Source organism: Tachyglossus aculeatus, chromosome X2 (genome assembly GCF_015852505.1).
Source record: "Tachyglossus aculeatus isolate mTacAcu1 chromosome X2, mTacAcu1.pri, whole genome shotgun sequence".
NCBI classification, from domain to species: domain Eukaryota; kingdom Metazoa; phylum Chordata; class Mammalia; order Monotremata; family Tachyglossidae; genus Tachyglossus; species Tachyglossus aculeatus.
The window spans coordinates 11,418,373-11,435,150 of NC_052100.1; the positions used below are offsets into that span (position 1 = coordinate 11,418,373).

The 16,778-nt window shown below is 47.9% G+C and overlaps 1 protein-coding gene across 7 annotated transcripts in view; it reads right to left on the bottom strand.

Moving 5' to 3' along the window:
* Positions 1–16,778, bottom strand: part of DNM2 (dynamin 2) — a 75,770-nt gene that overhangs the window by 16,164 nt on the left and 42,828 nt on the right. For 5 of the 7 annotated variants that reach the window (XM_038770559.1, XM_038770552.1, XM_038770553.1 and 2 more), the window contains exons 13-16: positions 14,050–14,101; positions 13,189–13,200; positions 6,723–6,836; positions 2,528–2,637 (exon numbers count right to left, since the gene is read on the bottom strand). In XM_038770559.1, the coding sequence (XP_038626487.1) occupies positions 2,528–2,637; positions 6,723–6,836; positions 13,189–13,200; positions 14,050–14,101 (288 nt within the window). The remainder of the gene's footprint in view (positions 1–2,527; positions 2,638–6,722; positions 6,837–13,188; positions 13,201–14,049; positions 14,102–16,778) is intronic. The other 2 variants (XM_038770558.1, XM_038770557.1) reach the window with 1 other exon arrangement.

Genomic DNA, 16,778 nt, shown 5'->3' on the forward strand with positions numbered 1-16,778 from the left:
TGTTTATTATGTGCCAAGCCGAGGCAGATACAGAACAATCAGATCAGACACTGTCCCTATCCCTGCACGAAATTCACCATTTAAAGGTGGGGGGGGCGGAGGGGAGAAGGAGAGAAAGACAGAGAAAGCATTTGAGCAAGTACTGAATCCCCATTCGACAAAATGAGGAAACTGAGGCCCAGAGAAATGAAGCGACTTGCCCAAAATAATAATAATAATAATGGCATTTATTAAGCGCTTACTATGTGCAAAGCAAGTGGTGAATGAATTGAATGAACGATTGAATGAATGAATGAATGGTGGAGTCGACATTAGAACCCAGGTCTCCTTTCATTCATTCATTCAATTGTATTTATTAAGCGCTTACTGTGTGCACAGCACTGTACTAAGCACTTGGGAAAGTACAACAATAAACAGTGACATTCCCTGCCCACAACAAGCTCACAGTCTAGGGGGCGGAGACAGACATCAATACAAATAAATAAAATTAAAATTACAGATCAATCAATCAATCGCATTTATTGAGCGCTTACTGTGTGCAGAGCACTGTACTAAGTGCTTGGGAAGTACAAGTTGGCAACATATAGAGACAGTCCCTACTCAACAGTGGGCTCACAGTCTAAAAGGTATATACTTAAGAGCTGTGGGGCTGGCTGGGAGAGCAAAGGGAGCGAGTCAGGGTGAGGCAGAAGGAAGTGGGAGATGAGGAAATGTGGGGCTTAAATTGGGAAGACCTCTTGCAGATCTACTTTCAATAAAGCTTTGAAGGATTGGGAGAGTAATTGTTGGATTTGAGGAGGGAGGGCATTCCAGGCCAGAGGCAGGACTCGGGGCAGGTGGTGAGACAGGATGGAGGCAGAGTGAGAAGATTAGCATTACAGGAGTGAAGTCTGACGGCTAGGTTGTAGGAGAGAGGTGAGGTGGGGGGGGAGGTGATGGACTGCTTTGGTCCAATGGTAAGGAGATTTTGTTTGATACAGAGGTGGATAGGCAACCACTGGAGTCTTCTGACTCCTACGCCTGTGTTCTTGCCACTAGGCCATGCTACTTCCCAATACATACTATTTGGAAAATCCACATGTGTACACACACACACACACGCATGTGCTCTGAGAATGAACCTAATTGAAAGAGGGGACTGAAAGGTTGATAAGGGCATTGACAGATAGTCCAGGAAGGCTTGTTGAGCTCCTTGTCTTCCCTCCCAAACCTTGTCCTCTCCCTGACTTTCCCATCTCTGTTGACGGCACTACCATCCTTCCCGTCTCACAAGCCCGCAACCTTGGTGTCATCCTCGACTCCGCTCTCTCATTCACCCCTCACATCCAAGCCGTCACCAAAACCTGCCGGTCTCAGCTCCGCAACATTGCCAAGATCCGCCCTTTCCTCTCCATCCAAACCGCTACCCTGCTAATTCAAGCTCTCATCCTATCCCGTCTGGACTACTGCACTAGCCTTCTCTCTGATCTCCCATCCTCGTGTCTCTCTCCACTTCAATCCATACTTCATGCTGCTGCCCGGATTATCTTTGTCCAGAAACGCTCTGGACATATCACTCCCCTCCTCAAAAACCTCCAATGGCTACCGATCAATCTGCGCATCAGGCAGAAACTCCTCACCCTGGGCTTCAAGGCTCTCCATCACCTCGCCCCCTCCTACCTCACCTCCCTTCTCTCCTTCTACTGCCCAGCCCGCACCCTCCGCTCCTCCACCACTAATCTCCTCACTGTACCTCGCTCTCGCCTGTCCCGCCATCGACCCCCGGCCCACGTCATCCCCCGGGCCTGGAATGCCCTCCCTCTGCCCATCCGCCAAGCTAGCTCTCTTCCTCCCTTCAAGGCCCTCCTGAGAGCTCACCTCCTCCAGGAGGCCTTCCCAGATTGAGCCCCTTCTTTCCTCTCCCCCTCGTCCCCCTCTCCATCCCCCCGCCTTACCGCCTTCCCCTCCCCACAGCACCTGTATATATGTATATATGGTTGTACATATTTATTACTCTGTTTATTTATTTATTTATTTATTTTACTTGTACATTTCTATCCTACTTATTTTATTTTGTTGGTATGTTTGGTTCTGTTCTCTGTCTCCCCCTTTTAGACTGTGAGCCCACTATCGGGTAGGGACTGTCTCTATGTGATGCCAATTTGTACTTCCCAAGCGCTTAGTACAGTGCTCTGCACATAGTAAGCGCTCAATAAATACGATTGATTGATTGATTGATTGATTGTTGGAAGGAGGTGGGATTGGGGCAGAGCTTTGAAGATGGGGGGGCATGGGGGGGAAGAGATGGGAGGGAGTTCCAGGATCAGAGGACAAGGAAAACAAGGGGTCAGAGTTGGGCAAGACGAGGGGAGGGTTCAGCTAGGAGGTGAGCTTGGGAGGAGCAAAAAAGCCCCATCTGGGGAAGGGGAAATGAGGAGAGTGGGTAAATAAGGTGAAGAGAGCCTTGAAGTCAATAATGAGGGGAGATGACCTACTTTGGTGCTGAGTCAGCCTAGCCAAATCACCTAGGGGAAGATAAGCCTCTTACCTCTGTTCTGTATTGAAGATGGCAAAAACGTGTTTGTTGGACATAAATCCTTTCTCCACATCTCGGATTTTCAGATTGTCCAAGGGCAGCATGTACTTCTTCTCTTTCTCCTGAGGGAGAGATAGGAGAAAGAAAAGTCAGCAATTAAGTTCAACTGATTACTAATCTCCTCTCCTCTAGAAGAAACAGGCTGGGAATTAGGGCTCAATTTCAAAAATCACCAAGTTATTAGTGTTGAAGAAATGGAACACTTTGATCTTCTCCGACTACCTGCATTTTCCATCTCTGTCCCAACTTGGGGGATCCCTCCCCCCCACCTCCCCACACTCACAAAGATAAGGTACTGGCAGCTTCCCCAGGGCACATGGTAAGTACGGGGATAATAATGATGGTACTCTCAAGCGCTTACTACTTGCCAAGCACTGTTCTAAGCACTGGGATAGACACAAGGTGATCAGGTTGTCCCATGTAGGGGTCACAGTCTTAATCCCCATTTTCCAGATGAGGTAACTGAGGCACAGAGAAGTTAAGTGACTTGCCCAAAGTCCCACAGCTGACAAGCGTCAGAGCCGGAATTATAACCCACAACCTCTGACTCCCAAGCCTGTGCTCCTTCCACTAAGCCACACTGCTTCTCTATGTCGATTCAACCACTTGGCTGGCGGGCCAAGGGTTTCCAGCTGGTACCCAAGCCAACTCCTGCAATAAAATGAACTGAGAAGCTACGCCTCGCCAGACTGAGGCCCCTCGTCCCTAAATTCCGTGGAAGACTTTTGGCTTCACTTGCCACGGGTCACAGTGCAGTCTGGTGGAAAGCCGGAATGACTCGAGTAGGCTGACCTTCAACTCTTCAAGGAGATCTCGTGAAGGCAGAGGCCGGGGAAGGCGAAGATCCTCCAGATGTGGCTCCCATGGTAGGCCGAGGCCTTAATTAATGCCATTTGCAATGTCAATAGCTGAAAACTGCTGGGAACCAACTGCTGTGCTCCTTATCCAGACCTGTCCAAACCACTACTTGAATAATGACGGATGAGCACAGCTAATGGGAGTCAGGAGATCTGAGTTCTAATCTCTGCTCGGGCAAGTCGCTTCATTTCTCTGGGCCTCAGTTTCCTCATTTGTCAGATAGGGATTCAATACTTGCTTGTGCTCTCCGTCTCCCCTTCCTCCCTGCCCACTTCAGCCCAACTGCCCAGGTAACTTCAGGGAGGGGCACAAGGGACTCCCATTAGTTCTGCACAGAATAAACGCTCGATAGGTACGATTGATTGATTCCCACTTAATCCAATGGTCAGCTTTGACATGATCAGACCCACTACTTCCTGAGAGGCCACCCAACTGAAATACAGGCCAGATCTGCCTCCATGAAATACAACATCTGGAATTACTTAGCATTCAGCCCCACACTAAAGCAGGGCTTTGTCTTCAGCTGCTGCACGCACATATAAACCCTCCCCAGGGTCCCAAAAGTGACGTAGCTTTTGGGGTTTTTTTTCCCCAGTATCGAGGCCACGAACCGAAACCCTCCCTCTCCCGTCGTTCCCCCTCCTGAAAAACAAACTTTTTTTTCCAACCTGGACGCCACCGCAGCCTTGCCACGTCAGAAGAGACAAAGCAGATTCTTTCGTGGGATGGCAATTCCCCTTCTTGTAAAATAAGCTTTAACATAAAAACCCCTACCCCTCTCCTCCTCAATCCCTTGCTGCCCCCAACAAGCAAGTTGCAGAGTGGGTGGCTTCCAGAGGCTTCCCGGCTAAACTCCTTCCTAGTCGGCCCAGTATTCAGAATATCTGAAGGGGTACAGTAGTATGCACATTGGTTAGGCTGGGCCTGGGATCACAGCTAGACAAGAACTGCCAGACAGACACAGGTAAGCTGGAGACCAAGGATGCCCCTAGGTGAGTACCGAAAAAAAGTTATATCAACTTCTCTCCCCCTCTCCCTCTTTGTCAAATTCCCAAAACCCTTCCCCCAAAGATTTACCCTAAACCAACTCGGGCAGCGTTTGGGTTGGAAAATTATTTGGGCGGGTGGAGACAGAGACTATTCAACCCAGTTTAATTTTAAGCAGCTCAAGAAGAATGAGTCTATGGCCTCTTCTAATTCTGTTATAATCACAACTGAAAGGGGGCAGGAAGGAAGGTCACATTTTTGGAGGGGCAGGAGGGGGAAGAGGGGGAAAAAAAGCTCACACAGAAGCAGTAGTGTGGTCTAGTGGATAGAGGATGGGTCGGAGCCAAAGGACCTGGGTTCTAATCCTGGCTCCGCCACTTGGCTGCTGTGTGAGTGCGGGCAACTCATTTCACTTCTCAGTGCCTCAGTTACCTCAGCTGTAAAATAGGGATTGAGACAGTGAGCCCCATGTGGGACATGGACTGTGGCCAACCTGATTAGCCCAGTGCTTAGTACAGTGCCTTTTTTTAAAATACCATTAAAAAAAAGCTATTAAAAAAACCCCACAACCTTCTCGATTGTTCTTTCATCATGCTCTCCATCAAATATCTGGGTGAAAAAGCACTACTAAGTGTGTGTGTGTGTGTGTGTGTGTGTGTGTATATACATAAAATGGATATTTACGCAGAAAGCAAACTGAATTGCATCAGAAGCTACTTTGTAAGAAATAGTCTTTCTTTTTCCCCTCATAGCCAAAATATTCCTGCTGGCTTTATGTCTGGAGAAAACAGAGCTTCATTCACACAGTCCCGGCTGGTTCTCATTTACCCACATCACAGGGGCCAGACTGGGCTCTCTCTGAGCACTTCCGCATCGCCCAACAACAGCCAGCTGGAGACTCACAAGACTTAGGGGGCTTGCTTGGGAATGAAAAATCTAAGCTCAATTTGCTGACTTAGGAGCAGCCCAATGGGTAGTATCTGCTCCTCTTTCCACTCCCACCCCCTTGGATTAGAGAAGAGGCTTAAGTCTTCATGCTTTTGAACAAGAGACGAAAGAACAAGCCTCCTGCAGGCTTTGAGTTAAAATGAACAATACTTTGTAAAGTCAAAGACTGCTACATTTCCCATTCCATCCTTAGAAAGTTACAATTTCAATTAGAATTCGGGCTGCCGATGCACCAGAAACCACACTGGGTTACGATCTGGGGGAGCAAAAAGTGAAAAATCCAAAAGCATTATTTTGAGGGCCACTTTATAGAGTAGTTCTGAGCTTCATTCTGCCTCCCTGAGGCCCCTGCAGTTCTAAGGTAAGGAGAGAATTAGTTGGGGTGAATACATGGAATTACTGTTGGCATCTGCCTAAGCTTATCTCCTTCCAGCCAGCAAGGGACAACCTTGCCCAACCCTGGAGTGAAGTTAGGGGTCAAATCACTAAACCAGGTTCATGGGCAAAGGGCAGATTGGCCTCAGGTTCCCTGTTCCTCTTAAACTTCCCCTTTGGGAACCGTCTCTCTAATCACTAGAGCCACACCCCAACTCTGGCAGATTTTGAAATAGTACGTCAGAGCTCTGGAGGGAGATTTTCAGCAGCTGGGATCACAATCGCTCTTCACCGCCTGTCCCACCTCTTCAGGAACTCTGGCCCTTCTGATTTGACTTAACTCTAAGTTATCAGGCGACCTGGGTTCTAGTTCCAGCTCTGTCACTAGCTTGCCGTGTGTGACTCCGGACAAGTCCCAACCTCTCTGGGCCTCAGTTTCCTCATCTGTAAAGTGGGGATAAAATGTATGCTGTCGCTATCCTTTAGGTGGTGAGTTCTTGTCAGATGGGGATTGGGTCTGATCATCTACCCCAGCTCTTAGCACAGAGTAAGTGCTTAAATAAATACGACTGACTCAGGTCTGGATGACCTACTCCTGTTTCCCCAACTTTCCCTGGGTGTTTTGCTGTGCAGGGATGGAAGTCCCCAGATAATGAAGAGATTCCAGCCTTTAAGAAACACGGTCATCAAGACAGCTTAGTACTTGGGGTTGGAGTTTCTTCCTGTTCCCAACCTGCCAGGCCACCTCCAGAGTGGGACTGGTAGCCCTTGGGAGAACCCAGGGATAGGAAGGGAATAATGGAGTAACATATATGTCCATTCAAAAGAAAGCAGGCATCAAGCTGGGCACCATATCAAAGATCCCATTTGGACCTGACCCAAGTAAGGCCTGATCTAACATTTTAGCCTGAGGAGAGATTTCCCCTTGAGTTTCCAGTGTATACACAAAGGATTTTTGCTGTTTTAATCGACCACATACCTCTTCATCCTTGTACCACGACAAAGACTCCGCTGTCAGGACAAACCAATATTCTTTGGAGCCTCCTTTCATCAAGCTGATGTTGTTGATGGTCAGCCAACCTCTCCGGATCACCTGGAGGAGATTAAACACTGTAGAGTCCACACTAATGCCCGACACACAACTTTCAGACTTGCTTTCCCAGCATGGCAGAAGGACCGGTCAAAACCTTACCCCCACCAAAATGAGAGAGGAAAAAAAAAAAAACCCAAAAAACTCCTTGAATCCCCAGCACCAACTTTTTGAGGAAATAGCATTTCCCATCCCAGCGGAAGAAAAGGACGACAAAAAGGCAGTGAGCAAAATTCCCCCAGCCTTCCACCGCTGCTGTAATCAAAAGCACCTCAAAAGACTTCCAGGTTAGCCAGAACCAAGGCGCTCTTCCTTTCAATGATTAAAAAAAAAAGCCCATTTGGAGAAACAGATTATGGCACTGTATGCCCCACTATGAAATACTTGGAGGTCAGGAATACCTGCTATGTAGCATTAAGGGAATGTTAGGGTGAAACAGAGCACTCAGAAGCCTCTGCTCAAGAATAACTACCTATTCCAGGATTGCCATAACCTTGCAGAAGTAAAACAGACCCCAAGGTTGGCTTCAGATTCATTCAATATATACCGCTGGTCACTAGGTTATCCTGCCCGGCCCGTATCTGGTAATATCAGAGAGCAGCCATTCCCTCGCTAGAGACACTGACTTGGGGTCAGCAAGCCGGGTGCCCAGCGGCGTCGGAAAAGAACGCAGAAACCGAAGCCACTTTATCAGCCGTGGTTCAACCCTGCGTTTTCTAATACCCGGGTCCCACTGGCTTCAGCCATTCCAGCAGCCTACCTGGGCAGCTGGAAGCACAGTTAACTTTGGCCACACCCAGGCACTAGGCAGTGTGACATGCGGTACCCAGAGGGAGGAGGGAAAAATGTCCATCGGGAAACGCAAAGCGACCGAGAGGCCCCACGGAACCTAGTCATCTAAGAAGCCAGGCCGGGGATCACGGGGCAAACGGGCAACACAAAGGAGACAACAGGATTCGCCTCGATTTTTGAGACTGCCACAGACTGAAGCTGACTTGTCAAGCTGGCTTAAGAGCAACCTTTCACCTAGCAGGACACAGTAAGCATTGCGCTCGTAGAAAGAGACCCTGGATTTGTGTTTCTAGTTCAGGGTCGGACGTGGGTGGGGGTTATCCCAGTCCCTTGCTCTTTTCCCCGATAACACCCAAAGGAAAAAAAAAATAATCAAACCCCTTTTAGCTGTCAGTTCAAGAGCTGAGCAGAGGGCCAACTTCCCACTAATGCAGGAAATTAGGGGAAGGAAAAAAACAAAAACAAAAAACAATCCAATGTGTAAGTTTCAGACACTCTGAGCTACCCAGGGACTAGCCTACCAAATTATTCACCCCCAGAGGAGCAGGTAGCTATTTCCTTCCCTCTTCATCACACCTGGCTGAGGGGCTGAGACGTAACCGCTCAGCAGAGGGAGGGTTTTAGAACTTGTGTGCCGGAAGCAAGTGGGTGCTGTCCTAGCTCTTTACTTCTGAAAGGGTCAGTACAATGCCCGCTCCACCTTACTGGGGGTTTTCCACATCTCCAAGTGAAAGTAACCCAGGATCCAAGGGGCTTTCCACAAAGTTATGCAAAATAGGCTGGGGTGGGGGTGGGGCAAAATTGTTCAGTTTGTTCCAGAATCCCAGGGACCACACAAAACAGGCTGCTGAAGGAACCGAGCTTCACATCCACACACAGAGTTCCTGCCCTTTCTGCTCTCTACTGCAAGTGGATTTCCGGTAGCCATTAAACGATGGGCTTCATTTGAGTGTTCTCCAATGCAGCACAGGTAAATTACTCAGCCAGCAGAAGGCACTTTACTTTCCAGAGGGAGATGCTGCTTCATGGATATGACAAACAAACAATCTCACGCTTTTACGTGGACCCCAACTGTGACCAAGGGCATGAAGCTAGCCCATCTGGGCTTTTTCTCCCTAGGATTTGTGATCGGTCGCCGCTCCTGCTGGCTCCCAAATCCCTCACCCCAACTGGAGGAGGCAGTTGCTTCCTGGCCGCATCACCACAGTTACGTGGCGGAGAAAAGACGAGCTGAACCTCCTCTCCAGAGCCCCAATACCCAGCAAGACAGGTGGTTCTTACAGCCCCGTCTCCGGCCCTTGGAGCCAAGAGGGCTCATCTCTTGCGAGGGTAGTAAATCCACCACCACGTTAAAAGGAGGACTCTCAGGTTTTTTCCAATATGCCTTCTATGTCCAGGAGGAATCACTCCCGTAAACTATCAGTGGTAAAAAATAGTTCAGGAGCCATAAGACACAGTCGGGGCTGCTGTGTTTCCATCAGGCGCATACAGTACATAAGAGCGGAAAGCCAATTGCTCATGCGTGAATGGAAAGTTCACCTCCACTTGAGCTATCCCTGCCCCGCACCAAGCAAAGAACCCAATCCCTTAAAACCTTTATAGCCCTACTGGCCTCCTGAACTGCTGGAAACCCCTCAAAGTGGAATCAGGAGATCACCCAGCGCCCATGGTTACTGCTCATGAATGCAGTGTGCCTATTAGTATCACTCCACTGGGTAAGTAGCAGACAGGTGTCAACAGGAAAGCACACAGTACATTCCTCAGCAGCTGATATGAGCCAGTAGAAGCCCGGTTATCTACAGCTATTGGACTGCTTTGTTGGGAAATGCAAGCACACAAGGACAAAGGCTACAACTGGGAACTTTTGCTCTGGCCCCGGTAGGATCCTCCCCAGGCTTCTAGGCTGAGTTCTTTCCAATTTCCTGATATAATGATAATAATAATAATGGCATCTGTTAAGCGCTTACTATGTGCCGGGCACTGTACTAAGCGCTGAGCAACTCAGGTTGGACACAGCCCCTATCCCATGTGGGGCTCACAGTCTCAATCCCATTTTAAATAATAATAACGGCATTTATCAAGCTCTTACTATGTGCAAAGCACTGTTCTAAGCGCTGGGGAGGTTACAAGGTGACCAGGTTGTCCCACATGGGGCTCACAGTCTTCATCCTCATTTTACAGATGAGGTCACTGAGGCCAGAGAAGTAAAGTGACTCGCCCAAAGTCACACAGCTCACAGTTGGCGGAGCCGGGATTTGAACCCATGACCTCTGACTCCAAAGCCCGGGCTCTTTCCACTGAGCCATGCTGCTTCTCAGATGAGGTAACAGGCCCAGAGAAGTGAAGGGACTTGCCCAATGAGAAGGGCTGCCAACGGGGATCCCTCTTAGAGGGGCCTCCCGAGTCAGCTCAGTTTCAAGTTTGGCTCGTTAGTACTCAAGGGGACGCTGGGTCCTTCTGCGGCTTTATCTCCAACCTCTTCCCCCCAACTGGGCGGCTAGACTACTCGAATGTTCCCGATACCCTTGTAGAAGCCCACGCGAAACAACAAGTGGGTTAGACACGAATGCGCAAGCACTGGCTGCCTGCAGGCCGCTACGTCCAGAGGAACTGAACTCAGACAAGCTTGCCTGGCGGAGAGAAGGAGCTCTGAAAATTCAGACGGGAACGCGTACATTAAGGGTTGGGGAGGTCGTTGTAGACGTATGGGATCGGAGGGCCGAGCGCACCCCTGGTTAGTCCAAATTTGCACCAGAAGCACGATAAAAAAAAAAATTTAGTTGTGATAGGAAGAGAGGCAGGAGGCGGGAAGCAAGGGCAAGCATGACAGCAAAATCAGAACACAGTTGAGTACGAGAGCCACTGATGCTTAGCCACAGAGGAGGACAAGAGCGTGTCTTTGCCACTGCCACTTTGGGAATGCCCCTCCCGCCCCCAGCCAGGGGCTGAGGCTTAGCTCCAGGCTCTTCAGATCCACTGTAGAGGCCAGGCAGCTCAGGAGGGAACGTTTACTTGGAAATCCTTCGGCTGATACAGCAGCTAAGGGGCTACACCTGGGCTCGCACCGGGCCTGTGAGATGACAACAGCTAGAGCATGGCAGGGTGGAGCGGTAAGGGAACGTTCAGTTAAGCTAGGGGGGAAAAAAGCAGGCTGAGCGTAAATGGACGTTGGAGAGAAGGCCAGTCACCAGCCATTCCTGGGACTGGGAAGGACAGACGTTATCCTGGGGACCTCGAGCACTTCCCCTGCACGATGATTACGGTGCAGCGGCGCTGAACTTTTCCTTGTTTGCCGCTCTTCGCACATACACTTGCCTGAAGCAGCCCAGCACCTGCCAACCTCTGCTCAATTGTCAGGGCTCGCCACCTTCCCATCACCATACCCCAATCCACATCTTCAGCCTCCCAACCAGTGATGGAGACTGCAGCCTCAAGGAGATCCTAAGGGCTCTGAGACACAAAGGCAACAAATAGTGCTTAAAAAGGTTCTGGCACAGGCTGAGAAGGGAGAAAAGCCGTTTTGAGTGGACAGGAAAATGGAAGCCACTAAAACCGGTGTGAGAAAAATCCAGGGTAGCCTCTGGGAAGGGGCGAAACCCATCAACATAATCCCAAGGGGAGCTTGTCTGTCTCCTCCCCAATTGGGAGGGAAGGTGATGTGGACTGAGACGGGAAAAACTGACAGAGAAACGAGTCTTGGGCTGCAACAGTGGGTGATTTTTTTTCCCCCGCCCCCTGAACAGAATAGAGGTGGAGGGATCGAACTAGGCTAAACTGGTCTTGGTTTATCCCACCAGATCCTCTCCACATCCCTTTCAGCTTTGACTGGGAATCCCTCCCGTGGATCCCGATGGCTCAATCGCTTAACAAGCCTTCCAAGATGCCATGGGACTAGCTGTCAAGCCAGCCTCCTTTTCCCAATTGGTGCTAATTTCCTCTTGCAACATGGCCACCCCGGAAATGAACTCTTTCCCTTCCTGAGATCAACACCATCACCTGGCCTCCAGCTCTTTGCTGTGGCCCTACCGGGAGTCTTGTTCCCGGCCCCTCAACTTTTTTCAAGTCTTAAAAATGGGCAGTTTCCATTTTCTTGCTCATTCAATGAGGATTTCTCAACTCTGTTTCCACAGAAGTCAGCTCTCCACCCTGGAAGGCATTTTGGAGGGGGGGAGTTTATAGCTCTCACCATTATTGAATGAGAAACGCAGACCTCGGGTTTTCAGAACTGAGTACACTTAGCAGGAAGATCTCTAGGGCTCCTCCTGGCAGACAGCAGACCAGATCAGAACTAAACTGTTCCCCTGTCTAAGGGGAAGGGAAAGCTGAGGAGATGGGAACTGAGTGAAGAGCCCAGATATTATAGGAAGAATGGAAAAAAACCAGAATATTTTAATTTGTTATAGGAAAAGCAGGTCTAACTGCTCAATCATTTGAGGATACCAATTCATTACTCTTGCTGGGTTCTGAATTTCATTCGCCCAATTCTAATGCTCTAAATAGTTCATGCTGGCATGTGAATGAGAATTCACCCCCACAGTGTGACATGGAGCTAACAATTTGCTCTCAGCATTTTTATTTGAATCCGGGTAAGAGGATATGCAGGCACTGGCTCCTCTAGTTAAGAGCACACCTAGGAAAATTTGCCTTCCTAGGGTACAAATTTTGAAGTGTGAAAGATAAGATGAATGGGTGGAGGGCAAGCTCTTCACACTCCAGTGGACTTTAAAAAGCACTAGCCTGGGGAGCTTTCGATGAATGAATATTTACTAAGCACTCCCAGTGGCCTCACTATTGTACCAGGCACTTAACAAGACTCAGTCGATCCTTCCCTTCCTAACTTACTTCACTGATCTCCTACTACAATCCAACTCACCCACTTCACTTCTCTAACACCAGTCTACTCAATCTTCTCTTTCTTGCCGCAGACCCTTCGCTTTCCCTCCCTCTTCCTATCCAAAAGGCCACCACTCTCCCCATTGTCAACGCCCTCCTAAAAATCTCACCTCCTCCAATAAGCTTTCCCTGACTCCATCCACACTTCCCCCATTTACCCTCCTTTCTGTATCACCTATACATTTGGGTTTGTACCCCTTAAGCAGTTTGATTTTTTTTTATGACACAGCACTTCCATACATATCCAGCTGCAATTTATTTTCACGTCTGTCCCCCCTTCTAGTCTATAAGCTTTTTGGGGGACACAGATCATGTCTACCTAGTCTCTTTTACTCCCATGTGCTTAGTACACTGTTCTGCATAAAATAAGCACTCAATTCAGTCATTCAATCATATTTATTGAGCACTTACTGTGTGCAGAGCACTGTACGAAGCTCTTGGGAAGTACAAATCGGCAACATATAGAGACGGTCCCTACCCAACAACGGGCTCAATAAATATGATTAATTAATTGTAGAGTTTCTGTGCTAACGTAGGTTGCTTTAATGCAATAAGTGTACTCAATCCACATCAAAACAAGAGGCAACGTTTCTGTTAGGCTATTTTTTTTTTGGCAGGGGGTCTCCATCACTAGGTCTAAGATTTACTAACACTCTAGGTAGGTACTTACCAGTATCTCACCCTTTAGGATCGCAAAGTTAGGGTGGTGGGTAAATGTAGGAAAAGCAGGATGAGAAAAATCAAAGAAAAGAAACAAGGTAACAAAGGAGAAGCAGGAAGCACAGAAAACGGAAGAGGAAGACCAGAAAAACAGCAAAAGAAAAAAAAATGACATGCTATTAATTATATTCACAGCGTTAATGTTTAATTCATTACAATCTTTCCAAACAAAAAAGCAACAACATATGTATTACCTATGGCAAGCATAAAACTCATGCAATGGTTACATTTCCCAAACTTATTCTTAAACATGCAAATTTAAGAAGCAGTCCCCAGATAAGAATGATGGGACAACTGCAGAATTCACTTATTTATTCATTATTTTCTTTTAAAAAAAAAACCAACCTACAAGACTCCAGCTACAACTGGTTCCCAGTATTAACTTCCATTTTCCAGAGAACTGGCTCTAAGACATGTACAGGATAGTAACACCCATTTTCAAACCACTGAACGGACAGATCAACCCTTACAAAGGCAGTGGCATTCTCACGAATAAACATGCTCCCTCAGACTAGCATTTTAGCTAGCTGCTCTCAGAGTTTTCCAGATGCTCCTGACATTGTATACGCTTCAACATTTTTAACAATGTGAAATCCCACCGGCAACCTCGTAGGAAATCATATATTCAGACATCCACTTTCTGTGAGGTAGCTTTGAGGTTCTACACCCTGGTTATAGTGTTTTCCATTTCAAGGCATCTATTCACCTTGGGCATTTGGAAAAGTTGTGCCCTATTCTAAACACACACACACACACACACACACACACACACACACACAAGCTGGGTGAGGAGGGGGTTGGTCTCCAGTACCTGATTTGGGATGGCTCTTTTCTTATTCATTTGGGTGTTTCTCTGCTGTGCACTGGAAAAAAAGAAAGTGGAGGGTAAATTTAGGCAGTTGGTGCATCAGGAAACATAATGGCCATTCTGGGCTCCCAGTGTGCAAACTGGGTTTCCCCCTTTCAGCGAAAGGTGAGCTGCAAAAAACACACAATTTTGAAAAAGGCAGACAACTAGAAGCCAGGATTCTTTTTTCATTTTGCAAATATCAAATTCTTCAGACTACACCCCCACATCTAAGCCAAATTCCCAGTCATTTCTTAAAGCAGCTGAAGCTTCCACATCCACTTCAAACCCATGAGAAGCTCAGAGAACATTTTGGAAAAGCCCTGTTAATACGAATTTCAGTCTGAGGAGTTATGGGGGCACACGACCATTCTCAGATCAAGCACAGGCAAGGATCTCTTCATCCTGAATTTTCAGATCACTTCTGACAAAAGCCCGTTGGACACCTACGCTGGTGTGTCTGAGCCCAAGAAGATCAAACTTCTCCACAGTTAAACTGCAGATGCTCAGACCCGACTGACCTCTGGGGGTAAGCTCCACTTACCTCAGCCAGGGGACTAAAGCGTCAAGTTAAAAGGCAGAGAAGTCTTCCAACTTCATGTTTGAATCCAATCCGGAGGGCAGACCAGTTCAACACCATACATTGTTCGTTCTTATGTGACGGTTCTCTGTTTCGGTTTGCAAAGGCTGGGACTAATTTGACTCATTCAATCAATGGTATTTATTGAGCGCTTACTGTGTGCAAGGCAAGGCACTGTACTAAGCGCTGGGAAAGTACAATATAATAATTAGTTGGTAGATGTGATCCCTGCCCACAAGGAGCTGTGCCACATGGTTACTTTTGGATAATTCTCATTATGGGGATGGTGATCAGATATTGGTAATGAGCAAGTAACTGGCTGCCTTTGGAGCAGAGGGGAAATTCCTATACCCCAATCTGTAAGCCTGAGAAATTACTCCACTGGGTAAAAGAAGTGACCATTAATTAGGGGTCTTTGATTAATGGTCAATCAGGAGGTCAATAATAGTGGCATTTATTAAGCACTTACTGTGTGCCAGGCACTGTACTAAGCGCTGGGGTAGATTCAAGCTAATCAGGTTGGACACAGTCCATGTCCCATGTGGGGCTCACAGTCTTACTCCCCATTTTACAGATGAGGTAGCTGAGGCACAGCAGAGTTAAGTAACTTGCCCAAAGTCACACAGCAGACAAGCAGCAGAGCCAGGATTAGAACCAAGGTCCTTCCGAGTCCCAGGCCCGCAGTACAACTTAAAAACCATAGCATTTTATTCCATCCTCATTTTGAAAATGAAAGTCTGGGTCCCACCAACCCTCAACCATTCTCACCCTGGGGCTTATATCAGCATTAAGGTTTTTTTGTGGGGTTTTTTTAATGGTATTTGTTAAGCATTTCTGCCAGGCACTGTACTAAGTGCTGGGATAGATAGATAGATGTTGGATGCAGTCCATATCCCACATGGGGGGTGGGGGTGGGGGTCACAGCTTTAATCCCCATTTTAAAGATGAGGTAACTGAGGCCCAGAGAAGTGAAGTGACTTGACCAAGGTCACACAGCAGACAAGTGGCAGACTCCCAGCCCTGGGCTCATTCCACTAGGCCATGTTGCTTCTCCCCTGCGTCATGCTGCAGGCCTTAAAAGGAGTAAGTCATGCTGCAGACTTTCAAGTAACCCAGATTCACAAAAGGTGCCCGAGCCTGCGTCTTGACACGCCTCAAAAATTGGTGACATACACCAAGGACCCCCAATTCATACACCAATCTCTGTTCACAGCACTGAAACATCATTCCAGGCAGATACCCACCCTGTCACAAGCTGCTCAGTATAGTAACAGCTGGGGTTATTGGGAGGAGGTTCAAGGATTCCAGAGGAAAGAGTGAGGTGGTCAAAGGAAAAACAGGAGAGATTGTGAGAAGGAGGAACTGTGAATGAAGTGTGAAAAGCAGAAACATAAAAGTGAGGTAAACAGAAGCAAATAAGAAGGGAGGGAGAGCCATGGTAACAACTGTCCGACCATTTGCTTTCATTCAGACACACGGTCAACAAGGAAAAGGGAGAGAGCAAAAGTCTGTTGACAGGGTTTGTCTGACACTGGCCCAGGGATGGGCAGCTGGGACTGCATACTGTGCTTTTCTAGAGTCTTGCTCCCTCCAGGAGAGAGGCAGTCTGTCTCTCTCGCTGTCTCTCACACTCATTCACTCCTGACCTGGCAAAAACCTACAGCCATCTATTGCCTCCTCCTTCCATAAGCCTCCCACAGGAGGGAATGAAGACTCACTTCAAGGGTTTCAGTTCTTTGGTGATGCCGTGGCACCAGTTTCAATCAAATAAGTGGTTCAGCCTGATCACCGGACCCCTCCAACCAAACCAAACTCTGGCAAATTGTACACAAGAGAGGGAAAGTGATAAGAACTCGATGTAAACATAAAGAAAAAAACTCAGAGGCCATAAGAGGCAGTGCCCAGAACCAGCCTTATATTTGGTGGGGAGGGGTCTCCAGTACATTATGGGCCATTAATTATTTCCTACATGTGCAGCTCTGACTACATACGGCCAAGTACGGGTAGTCTAGGAACAGATCATTCTCCCTACTACCTGGGGGCACCGATGCCACTAGAATAAATGGAGGAAAAGGAAGGGAGAAAGAGAAGGAGACACCAAGTTTTTTACAAT